At 38.0% G+C, this 13,137-nt stretch overlaps 1 protein-coding gene across 1 annotated transcript; it reads left to right on the top strand.

The window, feature by feature from the left end:
• The first annotated feature begins 7,696 nt into the window (after positions 1-7,696).
• Positions 7,697-8,447, top strand: LOC113222222 (zinc finger protein 430-like). The gene has a single exon (XM_026451634.1). It carries the CDS (start codon positions 7,697-7,699, stop codon positions 8,369-8,371), a length of 675 nt encoding a protein of 224 aa, XP_026307419.1. The 3' UTR covers positions 8,372-8,447.
• Positions 8,448-13,137: the final 4,690 nt, after the last annotated feature.

Raw genomic sequence — 13,137 nt, 5'->3', positions numbered from 1 at the left:
TGTTTTCCAGCTTCATCCATGTCCCTACAAAGCACACGAATTCATCCTTTTTTATGGCTGCATAGTATTCCATGGTGTATATGTGCCACATTTTCTTAAACCAATCTATCATTGATGGACATTTGGGTTGGTTTCAAGTCTTTGATATTGTGAATAGTGCCACAATAAACACACATGTGCATGTGTCTTTATAGCTGCATAATTAAATGGTGTTTCTATTTCTAGATCCTCGAGGAGTTGCCACACTGTCTTCCACAATGGTTTAACTAGTTTACAGTCCCACCAACGTGTAAAAGTGTTTCTGTTTCTCCACATCCTCTCAAGAACCTGTTGTTTCCTCACTTTTTAATGATTGCCATTCTAACTGGTGTGAGATGTTATCTCATTGTGGTTTTGATTTGCATTTCTCTGATGGCCAGTGATGATGAGCATTTCCTCATGTGTCTGTTGGCTGCATAAATATCTTCTTTTGAGAAGTGTCTGTTCATATCCTTTGCCAACTTTTTGATGGGGTTGTTTGTTTGTTTTTTTTTTTCTTGTAAATTTGTTTGAGCTCTTTGTAGGTTCTGGATATTAGCCCTTTATCGGATGAGTAGACTGCGAAATTTTTCTCCCATTCTGTAAGTTGCCTGGTAATCCTTTCTTTTGATTCAGCAGGTTGGAAACACTCTTTTTGTAGAATCTGTGAAGCAACATTTGGGTTCCCATTGAGGCCTATGGAGAAAAACGAAACAACTCCAGGTAAAAAACTAGAAAGAAGCTATCTGTGAAACTGATTGTTGATGTATAGATTCAACTCAAAGAGCTAAATCTTCTTTTGTTTCAGCAAGTTGGAAACACTTTTCTTTTAGAATCTGTGAAGAAACATTTGGGGGCCCTTTGAGGTCTATGGAAATATACAGAATATCCCTAGGTAAAAACTAGTCAGAACCTATCTGTGAAACTGCTTTGGGTTGTGGGGAGTAATCTCACAAAGTTAAAACTTTCATTTGATTCACCAATTTGGAAACACTCTTTTTGTAGAATATGCAAAGCAACATTTGAAAATCCATTGAGATTATGGGGAAAAACAGAATATCCACAGATAAAAACTAGGATGAAAATATCTGTGAAACTGCTTGGTGATACGTGGATTCATCTCACAGATTTAAACCTTACTTTTGATTCAGCAGGTGAGAAACACTCTTTTTGTAGAATCTGTGAGGGGACATTTCAGAGTCCATTGAGGCCTGTGGGGAAAAATTGAATATCCTCTGATAAAAACTAGAAAGACACTATGTGTGAAACCACTTTGTGATGTGTCAATTCGTCTCACAGAGTTACTTTTTTTTTTTGGTTTGTTTGTTTTGTTTTTTGAGACGGAGCCTTACTCTGTCACCCAGGCTGGAGTGCAGTGATGTGATCTTGGCTAGCTGCAAGCTCCACCTCCCGGGTTCATGCCATTCTCCTGCCTCAGCCTCCTGAGTAGCTGGGACTACAGGAGACTGCCACCACACCCGGCTAATTTTTGTATTTTGTAGTAGACACGGTGTTTCCCTCATGTTAGCCAGGATGGGAGTTTCACCTTTCCTTTGGTTCAGTAGATTGGAAACACTCATTTTGTAGAATCTGCAAAGGGACATTTGGGAGCACATTGAGACTTATGGTGAGAAACCAAATATTCTAAGTTAAAATCTAAAAAGAAGCTATCTGTGAAACTGCTTGGTGATGTGTGGATTCATCTCACAGAGTTAAACTTTCTTATGATTCAGGAGGTTGGAAACACTCTTTTTGTAGAATATGCAAAGGGTTATTTAGTAACCCATTGAGGCCTATGTGGAAAATCAAATATCCCCAGATATAAACAACAATGAAGCTATCAGCAATACTGTTTTATGATGTTTGGATTCATCTCACAGAGGTAAACCTTTCTTTTGATTCAGCAGGTTGGAAACACTCTTCTTCTAGAATCTGCAAAAAGACATTTGAAAGCTTATTGAGGCCTATGGAGAAAAACAGACTATCTCCAGACAAAACTTAGAAAGAATCTTTCTGTGAACCTGCTTGGTGATGTGTGGATTCATCTCACAGAGTTAAACCTTTTCTTGTTTCAGCAGGTTGGAAACCCTTTGCTTGTAGAATCTGTGAAGAAATATTTGAGAGCTTATTGAAGGCTAAGGAAAAATACAGAATATCCTCATATAAAAACTATAAAGAAGCTATCTGTGAAATTGCTTTCAGATGTGGGGAGTAATCTCACAGAATTAAAACTTTCTTTGATTCATCAGGTTGGAAACATCCTTTTGTAGAATCTGTGAAGCAACATTTGAAAACCCATTGAGACTATGGGGAAAAACAGAATATCCCCAGATTAAAACCATAAATAAGTTATCTGTGATACTGCTTGGTGATGTGTGGGGAAAAGAAATAGAGATCAGACTGTTACTGTGTCTATGTAGAAAGGGAAGGTATAAGAAACTTCCTTTTGACCTGTACCCTGAACAATTGCTTTACCTTGAGATGCTGTTAATCTGTAACTTTGCCCCAACTTCTTTGCCCCAACCTTGAGCTCACAAAAGCATGTGCTGTATGGAATCAAGGTTTAAGTGATATAGGGCCATGCAGGATGTGCCTTGTTAATAAAATGTTTACAAGCAATATGCTTGGCAAAAGTCGTCGTCATTCTCTAATCTCGATAAACCAGGGGCACAATGCACTGCAGAAAGCCACAGGAACCTCTGCCCTGGGAAGCCGGGTATTTTCCAAGGTTTCTTGCCACGCAATAGTCTGAAATATGGCCTTATAGGATGAGAAAGACCTGACTGTCCCCCAGCCTGACACCCGTGAAGGGTCTGTGCTGAGGTGGATTAGTAAAAGAGGAAAGCCTCTTGTAGTTGAGATAGAGGAAGGCCACTGTCTCCTGCCTACACCAGGAACTGAAAGTCTTTGTATAAAACCCGATTGTACATTTGTTCAGTTCCGAGATAGGAGAAAAGCTGCCCTATGACGGGAGATGAGACATGTTGGCAGCAATGCTGCTTTGTTATTCTTTACTCCACTGAGATGTATGGGCGGAGAGAAGCACAAATCTAGCCCATATGCACATCCAGGCATAGAAACTCCCCTTGAACTTAATTATGACACAGATTCTTTTGCTGATATCTTTTCTTGCTGATCTTATCCCTATTATCACCCTGCTCTCCTACCACATTCCTCTTGCTGAGATAGTGAAAATAATAATAAAAACTGAATGAACTCAGAGACTGGTGCTGGTGCAGTTTCTTGATATGCTGAGTGCCGGTCTCCTGGGCCCACTGTTGTTTCTCTATACGTTGTCTGGGTGTCTCATTTCTTTTGTGTCTCTTGTCCCACCTGACGAGATATACCCACAGTTGTGGAGGGGCAGGCCACGCCTTCAGTGATGTGTGGATTCATCTCAAAGATGGAAACCTTTATTTTGATTCAGCAGGGTAGAAACACTCTTTTTGTAGAATCTGCTAGTGGCATTTGGGAGCCCATTGAGGTCTATGGGGAAAAACCAAATGTTCCTAGATAAAAAGTAGAAAGAGGCTATCTATGAAACTTCTTTGTTATTTGTGGATTCATCTTACATAGTTAAATCTTTCTTTTGATTCAGCAGGCTGGAAACACACTTTTTGTAAAATCTGCAAAGGGACATTTGGGAACCTATTGGACCTATGGGAAAGAAATGAATTTCTGAAGATAGAAACTAGAGAGAAGCTGTCTGTGAAACTACTTGGTGATGTGTGGATTCGTGTCACAGAGATAAACCTGTCTTTCATTCAGCAGGTTGGAAACACTCATTTTGTAGAAACTGCAAAGTAACACTTGGGAACCCGCTGAGGCCTATGGTGAAAACTGAATACTCCCAGATAAAAACTAGACAGAAATCATCTGTGAAACTGCTTGGTGATGTGTGGATTATTCTCAAAGTCCTAAACATCTCTATTGATTCAACAGGCTGGATACACCCTTTTTGCATAACCTGCTAGGGGAAAATTTTTAGCCAATTGACGCCTAGAAGTAAAAACTGAGTATCTTCATATAAAAACCAGAAAGAAGGTATCTGTGAAACTGCTAGGTGATGTGTGGATTCATCTCACAGAGTTAAAAATTTCTGTCTATTCAGGAGGTTGGAAACACTTTACTTGAGGTATCTGTGAAGAGACTTTTGGAAGCCCATTGCGATCTATGGGGAAAAACTGAATATCCCCATAGAAAAACCTGAAAGAGGCTATCTGTGACACTGCTTGGTGATGTGTGGATTCATCTTACCCAGTTAAACATTTCTTTTTGATTCAGCAGGTTAAAAACACTGTTTTTCTAGAATCTGAAGATACGTGTGGGAGCCCACTGTGGCTTATGGGGAAAAATAGAACATTTCCAGATAAAAACTAGAAAGAAGCTATCTGTGAAACTACTTGGTGATGTGTGGATTCATCTCACAGAGTTACACCTAACTTTTGATTCAGCAGGTTGAAAATGCTATCTTTGTAGAATCTGCAAGGTGACATTTGGTAGCACATATATGCCTACCGGGAAAAACCAAACAGAATATCCCCAGATAAAAATTAGAAAGAAACCTTCTGTGAAACTGCTTGGGGATGTGTGGATTCAACTCTCAGAGTTAAACCTGTCCTTTGATTCACCAGGTTGGAAACACTCTTTTTGTAGCATCTGTGAAGGGATATTTGGGAGCCCTTTGAGGCCTAAGAGGAAAAACTGAGTATCACGAAAGAAAAACTAGAAAGAAGCAATCTCTTAAACTGCTCTGTGATGTGTGGATTTATTTCCCAGAGTTAAACTTTTTCTTTGATTCAGCAGGTTGGAAACATTCTTTTTGTATAATCTGCACAAGGAAATTTGGGAGTCCATTGAGGCCTAAGTGGAAGGAAGGAAAATCCCTGGATACAAACTAAGAAGAAGCCATCTGTAAAACTGGTTATTGATATGTGGATTCATCTCACACAGTTAAACCTCTCTTTTGATTCACCAGGTTGGAAACACTCTTTTTTTAGAATATCTGAAGGGACATTTTGGAGTGCATTGAGGCCTATGGGGAAAAACTGTATATACCCAGATAAAAACTAGGAAGCCAGTATCTGTGAAACTGCTTGGGGATGTGTGGATTCATCTCACAGAGATAAACCTTTCTTCTGATTCAGCAGATTGAAAACACTCTTTTTGTAGAATCTGAACAGGGTAATTAAGGAGCCCATTAATGCCTATTTGGAAAAACCGATTATCCCCAGATGAAAACTAGAAAGAAGCTATCTGTGAAACTTCTTTGTGATGTGCAGATTCATTTCACAGAGTTAAACCTCTATGTGATTCACCAGGCTCGAAACACTCTTTTCGTACAACTACAAAGGGACATTTTGGAGCCCATTGAGGCTTATAAGAAACGACAGAATATCCCCATATATAAACCAGAAAGAAGCTATCTGTGAAACTCATTTATAATGTGTGGATTAATCTCCTAGAGTTAAACCTGTCTTTTGATTCAGCAGGTTAGAAACACTCTTTTTGTAGAATCTGGAAAGGGACACATGGGAGCCCATTGAGGCCTATGGGGAAAACTGAATATCCCCAATAAAAAACTAGAAATAAGTCATCTGTCTAACTGCTTGGTGATGTGTGGATTCATCTCACAGATTTAAAAGTTTATTTTGATTCAACAAGTTGGAGACTCTCTCTTTGTAGTATCTGCGAAAAGACATTTGAGAGCACATGGAAGCCTATGGGGAAACTTGAATATCCCCAGATAAAAAACTTGAAAGAAGCTATGTGTGAAACTGCTTGGTGATGTGTGGACTCATCTCATAGAGTTAAAACATTTTTTTTGGTTAAGCAGATTGAAAACAGTTGTTTTTGTAGAATCTGTGAAGGGATATTTGGGATATTTTTCCCCATTGGGGCCTATGGGGAAAAAGTGAATATCCCCAGATAAAAACTAGAAAGAAGCTATTTGTGAAACTTATTTGTTATGGGTTTATTCATCTCACAGAATTAAACTTTTCTTTTGATTTGGCAGGTTGAAAACACTCTTTTTGTAGAATCTGCAAAAGGACATTTTGGAACCCATTGATGATTATGGGGATGAACTGAATATCCCCTGATAAAAACTAGAAAGAAGCTATCTGTGAAACTGCTTTGTGATGTGAGAGTTCATCTCAGAGTGAAGCCTTTTGTTTGATTCAGCTCATTGGAAACACTTTTTGTACAGAGTCAGCAAAAGTACCTTTGAAAGCCGATTGGGGCCTATGGGAAAAACTGAATAGCCTCAGATAAAAACAAGAAGGAAGCCATTTGTGATTGCATTGAGGCAAATGGGGTAAAATCCAATATCCCCTGATAAAAACTGGAAAGAAGTTCTAGTCTTCAGAAGCCCACCTTCTGTCTCCTCGTACCCTTTAGGTATTGGGAGATCCACAGCTAAGATGCCAGGACCCCCTGGAATCCCAGAAATGAGATAATTGACCTTTAGGGATGTGGCCATAGAATTATCTCTGGAAGAGTGGCAATGCCTGGACACAGCACAACAGAATTTATATAGAAATGTGATGTTAGAAAACTACAGAAACTTGGTCTTCCTAGGTATTGCTGTCTCTAAGCCAGAGTTAATCACCTGTCTAGAGAAAGAAAAAGATCACTAGAATATGGAGAGACACAAGATGGTAGATGAATCCCCAGTTATGTGTTCTCACTTTGCCAAAGGCCCTTGCCCAGAGCAAGACATAAAAGATTATTTCCCAAAAGTGATACTGAGCAGATATGATAAATGTGTACATGAGAACTTACTATTAAGAAAAGTCTGTAAGAGTGTAGATGACTGTAAAGTGCACAAACAAGGTGCCAATGGACTTAGCCAGTGTTTGACAACTACCCAGAGCAAAATTCATCAGCGTAATGAAGATGCTAAAGTCTTTCATAAATTTTCAAATTTAAATACACACAAGACAAGACATACTGGAAAGAAACCTTTCAAATAAAAAGAACGTGGCAAATCGTTTTGTACACTTTCAACCTAACTCGGCATAAGATAATTCATATTGAAAAGAAACCCTACAAATCTAAAGAATGTAGTGTGTCCTCAACTCTTACTCAACATAAGAGAATTCATACTGGAGAGAAACACTGCAAATGTAAAGAATGTGGTAAATCCTTTAAGAAGTCCTCACAACTTGCTACACATAAGACAATTCATATTGGAGATAAACCCTACAAATGTGAAGAATGTAACTAGTCCTCACACCTAACTCAGAATAAGATAATTCATACTGAAAAGAAACCCTAAAAATCTGAAGAATGTAGGAAAGCCTTTAGTGTGCCTTCAAACCTTATGAAACGTAAGAGAATTCATAATGGAGAGAAGCCATACAAATGTGAAGAATGTGGCAAAGCTTGTAACTGGTCTTCAACCCTTACTAAACATCAGATAATTCATACTGGAGAAATCTCTACAAATGTGAAGAATATGGCAAAGCATTTAACTGTTCCTCACCCCTGATTCGGCATAAAATAATTCATGCTAAAAAGAAACCCTACAAGTCTGAAGAATGTAGGAAAGGCGTTACTGTGTCCTCAACCCTTACTCAATGTAAGATAATTCATACAGGAGAAAAATCCTACAAATGTGAAGAATGTGGCAAAGCATTTAACTGTTCCTCACATCTGACTCAGCATAAGAAAATTCATGCTAAAAAGAAACCCTACAAACCTCAAGAATGCACGAAAGCCTTCAGTGTGTCCTCAACTGTTATTCAACATTCTTTACAAATGTAAAGAATGTGGCAAATCTTTTAAGAGCTCCTCATACCTCACTGTACATAAGAGAATTCATACTGGAGAGAAACCCTACAAATGTGAAGAATATGACAAATCCTTTAGGAAGTCCTCACACCTTGCTTCACATAAGATAATTCATACTGGAGAGAAACCCTACAAATGTGAAGAATGTGGCAAAGCTTATAACTGCTCCTCAATCCTTTGTAAACATAAGAGAATTCGTACTGGAGAGAAACCCTACAAATGTGGAGAAGGTGGGAATGCTTTTTACTGTTCCTCACACCTTACTAGACATAAAATAATTCATACTGGAGAGAAATGCTACAAATGTGAAGAATGTGGCAAAGCTTATAAATGCTCTTCAACCCTTACTACACATAAGAGAATTCATATAGGCGAGAAACCCTACAAACGTGAAGAATGTGGCAAAGCTTTTAACTGCTCCTCAATCCTTAGAAAACATAAGATAATTCATACTGGAGAGAAACCCTACAAATGTGAAGAATGTGGCAAAACTTGTAACTGGTCTTCAATCTTTGCTAAACATGAGAATTCATTCTGCAAAGAAACCCGACAAGCATAAAGAATGTGGCAAAGCCTTCAACCAGTTCTCAACTCTTACTAAACATAAGAATTCATTTGGAAAATAAACCCTGCAAATGGTGAAAAAAAAAACTGGAAAGAAGTTTTGTGTGAAACTGCTTTGTGATGTATGTATTCATTTCACAGAGTTAAAACTTTGTTTTGATTCAGCAGGTTGGAAAAACTCTTTGTAGAATCGGTGAAGGGACATTTGGGAGCCCTTTGAGGCCTATGGGGAAAAACTGAATATCCCCAGATAAAAACTAGAAAGAAGCTATCTGTGAATCTGCTTTGTTATGTGTGGATTCATCTCACAGAGTTAAACCTTTCTGTTGATTCTGCAGGTTGGAAACACTCTTTTCAGAGTATCTGCAAAGGGACATTTGTAAGCCCGTTGTGATCTATGGGTGAAAATTGAATATCCCCACATAAAAACTAGAAAGAAGCTATCTGAGAAACTGCTTTGTTATGTGTATATTCATCACAGAGAGATAAACCTTATTTTTGATTCAGCAGGTTGGAAACACGCTTTCTGTAGAATATGTGAAAGGAAACTCTGGAGCCCATTAGGGCCTATGGGTATAAACAAAATATCCCCAGATAAAAACTACAAAGAAACTATCTGTGAAACTGCTTCACGATTTGTGGATTCAACTCACAGAATATAACCTTTGTTTTGATTCAGTGGTTTGGAAAAACTTTTTTTCTAGAATCTACAAAGGGATATTTGAGAGTCCATTGAGGTCTATGGGAAATAATGGAATATCTACAGATTAAAAACTAGAAACAAGCCATCTGTAAAACTACTTTGTGATGTGTGCATTTTTCTCTCAGGGTTAAAACTTTGTTTTGATTTATCAGGCAGGAACATTGCTTTTGTAGAATCTGCAAAGGGACATTTGTAAGCCCAATGAGGATCATAGGGAAAAACTGAATATCCCAGGTAAAAACTAGAATGAAGCTATCTGTGAAACTGCTTGGTGATGGTTGGACTCCTCTCACATAGATAAATTTTGGTTTTGATTCAACTGCTTGGAACACTCTTTGTAGAATCTGCAAAGGGACATTTAGGATCTCATTGAAGCAAATGGGGAAAAACCCAATATCTCCACATAAAATCTTGAAAGAAGGTGTCTGTGAAACTGCTTTGTGATATGTGAATTCATCCCTCAGAGTGAAGCCTCTCATTTGATTCAGCTATTTGAAATGCTCTTTTTGTAGCATCTGTGAAAGGACATTTGCCAGCCCGTTGGGGACTATGGGAAAAAAAAATCAAAAATTGCCAGGTAAAAATTAGGAAGAATCTATCTGTGAAGCTGCTTTGTGATGTATGGATTCAGCTCGCAGAGTTAACCCTCTCTTTTGATTCACCAGGTTGGAAACCTTTTTTTCCATAGAATCTGCAAAAGGACATTTGAGAGCCCTTTTAGGTCTGTTGGAAAAAAACAAATGTCCCCAGATAAAACAAGAAAGAAGTTATCTGTCAAACTGCCTGGTGATGTTGCATTCCTCTCACAGAGCTAAATCTTTCTTTTGATTCATCAGTTTGGAAACACTGTTTTTGTAGAATCTGTGAAAGGACATATGGGAATGCATTGAGGCCTATGGTGCAAAAGAAAATCAAAACTAGGAAGAAGCTTCCTGACAAACAGCTCTGTGATGTGCACATTCAACTCACAGAGTTGATTCTTTCTTTTGATTCAGCAGTTTGGAAACACTGTTTTTACACATTCTGCGAATGGACATTTGGGAGCTCATTGAGGCCAATTGAGTAAAAGCTAATATCTTAAGATAAAAAAAAAAAAAGGAAACTATCTCAGAAACCACTTTCTGATGTGTGGATTCATCTTACAGCATTCAACCTTCCTTTTGATTCATCACATTGGAAACATTCTTTTTGTAGAATTTGTGAAGGGACATTTGGGAGTCCATTGTGTCCTTTGGAGAAAAATGAATTATCCCAAGATAAAAACCAGAAAGAAGCTATCCGTGAAACTGCTCTGTGGTGTGCAGATTTATCTAACAGAGTTAAAATTCTCCTTTGATTCAGCAGAATTGAATCACTCTTTTTGTAGAATCTATGAAGGGATACTTGAAATCCTATTAAGGCCTGAGGGGAAAACCAAATATCTCCAGATTAAAAACTAGATAGAAGCTATCTGTGAAACTACTTTGTGATGTGTGGTTTCATTGCACAGACTTAAACCATTCTTTTAATTCATCAGGTTGTAAACACGCTTTTCTTGGAATCTGTGAAGGTACATTTGGCAGCCTGTTGTTGCCTATGGGAAAAAACAAAACATCCTCAGATAAAAACAGAAAGAAGCTATCTGTGAAACTGCTTTGTGAGGTGTGGATTCATCTCACAGAGTTAAAACTTCCTTTTCATTCAGCAGTTTGGAAACACCCTTTTTGTGGAATCTGTGACGGGAGATTTGGGAGCTCATTGAGGCCTATGGGGAAAAACAGAATATCTCCAGATAAAAACTGCAAAGAAATTATATGAGAAACTGCTTTTGTAATGTGCAGTTCATCTCACAGAGTTAAGCCTTTCTTTTGATTCAGCTGGTTGGAAACACTTTTTGTACAACTTGCAAAAAGATCTTTGGGAGCCCATTGTGTCCTATGGGGAAAAACAGAATATCCTCAAATAAATATAGGAAAGAAGCTGTCGGTGAAACTGGTTTGTGATATGTGGTTTCATCTCCCAGAGTTAAACTTCTATTTTGATTCAACACGTTGGAAACACTTTTTTCATATAATCTGTGAAGGGACATTTGGCGGCCCATTGAGTCCTAAGGGGAGAAACAGAATATCCCCAAATAACAACTAGAAATAATCTGTCTGTGAAACTGTTTTGTGATGTGTGGATCCATCATACAGATGTAAACCTTTCTTTGGATTCAGCAGATTGAAAACACTCTTTTCATAGTAGTTATGAAGAGACATATGGGAGTACTTTGAGGCCTATGGGAAAAACAGAATCCACAGATAAAAACTTGAAAGAAGCTATCTGTGAAACTGTTTGGTGATGTATGGATTCATCTCAGAGATTTAAAGCTTTTTTTAATTTAACAGCTTGGAAACACTCTGTTTGTAAAATCTATGAAGGGACACTTGAGATTGCATTGAAGCATTTGAGAAAAAAACAAAATATCCAGAGAATAAAACTAGATAGAAGCTATCTGTGAAACTGACTTGTGACGTGTGGATTCATCTCACAGAGTTAAACCTTTCTTTTGATTCAGCAGTTGGCAAACGCTCTTTTTGTAGAAACTGTGAAGGAACATTTGGGAGCTCATTGAGGCCTATGGGGTAAAACAAATATCCCCAGATAAAACGTACAAAGAAGCTATCTATGAAACTGCTTCATGATGTGTGGATTCATCTCACACAATTAAACTTTTTTTTTGATTGAGCAGGTTAAAAAAATTCTTTTTGTAGAATCTGTGAAGGGACATTTGGGAGCACATTGAGGCCTATGGGAAAAAATTGAATATCTCCAGATTAAAACTAGAAAGACGCTATCTCTGATACTGCTTTGTGATGTGTGGATTCATCTCACAGAGTTAAGCCTTTCTTTTGATTTAGTTGTTTCAAAGCACTCTTTTTGTAGAAACTGCAAAGGGATCTTTGGGATCCCATTGGGGCATATGGTAAAAAACATAATATCCCCAGCTATAAACTTGACAGAAGCTGTTTGTGAAACTGTTTTGTGATGTCTGGATTCATCTAACAGAGCTAAATCATTTGTTTTGAATCAGCATGTTGGAAAAACTCTTTTTCTAGAATCTGCAAAGAAATATTTAGGAGCCCATTGACGCCTATGGGGCATAATTGAATATCCCCAGATGAAAACTAGAAAATAGCTATCTGTGAAACCTCTTTGTGGTCTATGAATTCACCTCACAGTTAAACCTTTCTTTTGATTCAGCAGTTTGGCAAAACCCCTTTTGTAGAATCTGCAAAGGAACACTTGGGAGACTAGTGAGGCATTTGAGGAAAAAGTGAATATCCCCAGCTAAAAAATATAAAGGAGTTATCATTGAAACTGCATTGTTATGTTTGGATTCATCTCACAGAGTTCAAACTTTCTTTTGATTCAGCAGGTTGGAAACACTCTTTTTGTGGAATCTGCGAAGGGACGTTTGGGAGCCCATTGTGGCATATGGGGTAAAAGTGAGTATCTCCAGATAAAAACTAGAAAGAAGCTACCTGTGAAACTGCTTTGTGATGTGTGGATTCATCTCACAGTGTTCAACCATTATTTCAATTCACCACTTTGGAAGCATTGTTTCAATAGAGTCTTCCACAGATTGGTGATGTGTGGATATCTCACAGATTTAAATTTCTCTTTTGATTCAGTAGTTTGGAAACACTTTTTGTAGAATCTTCAAAGGGACACTTTGAAGCCCATTGAGGCCTAAGGGGAAAACGAAATATCCCCAGATAAAAACTAAAATGAAGCTATCTGTGAAACTGTTTTCTGATGTGTGAATAGAACTCACAGAGGTAAAACTTTCTTTTCAACCAGCAGGTTAAAAACACTTTTTTGTAGAATCTACCTAGGGACATTTAGGAGGACATTGAGGGCTATGTAGAATAACCGAATATCCCCAGATAAAAACTAGAAAGAAGCTATCAGTGAAACTGTGTGATGATATGTGCTTTCATCACTCAGAGTTAAAAATTTTTTGATTTTGCAGTTTGGAAATACTCTTTCGAAGAATGTGTGAAGGGACATTTGCAGCCCATTGTGGCCTTTGG

Source organism: Piliocolobus tephrosceles, chromosome 12 (genome assembly GCF_002776525.5).
Source record: "Piliocolobus tephrosceles isolate RC106 chromosome 12, ASM277652v3, whole genome shotgun sequence".
NCBI lineage: Eukaryota > Metazoa > Chordata > Mammalia > Primates > Cercopithecidae > Piliocolobus > Piliocolobus tephrosceles.
The sequence above is the reverse complement of the archived record's forward strand: the minus strand, read 5'-3'. Positions and strand labels throughout refer to the sequence as shown.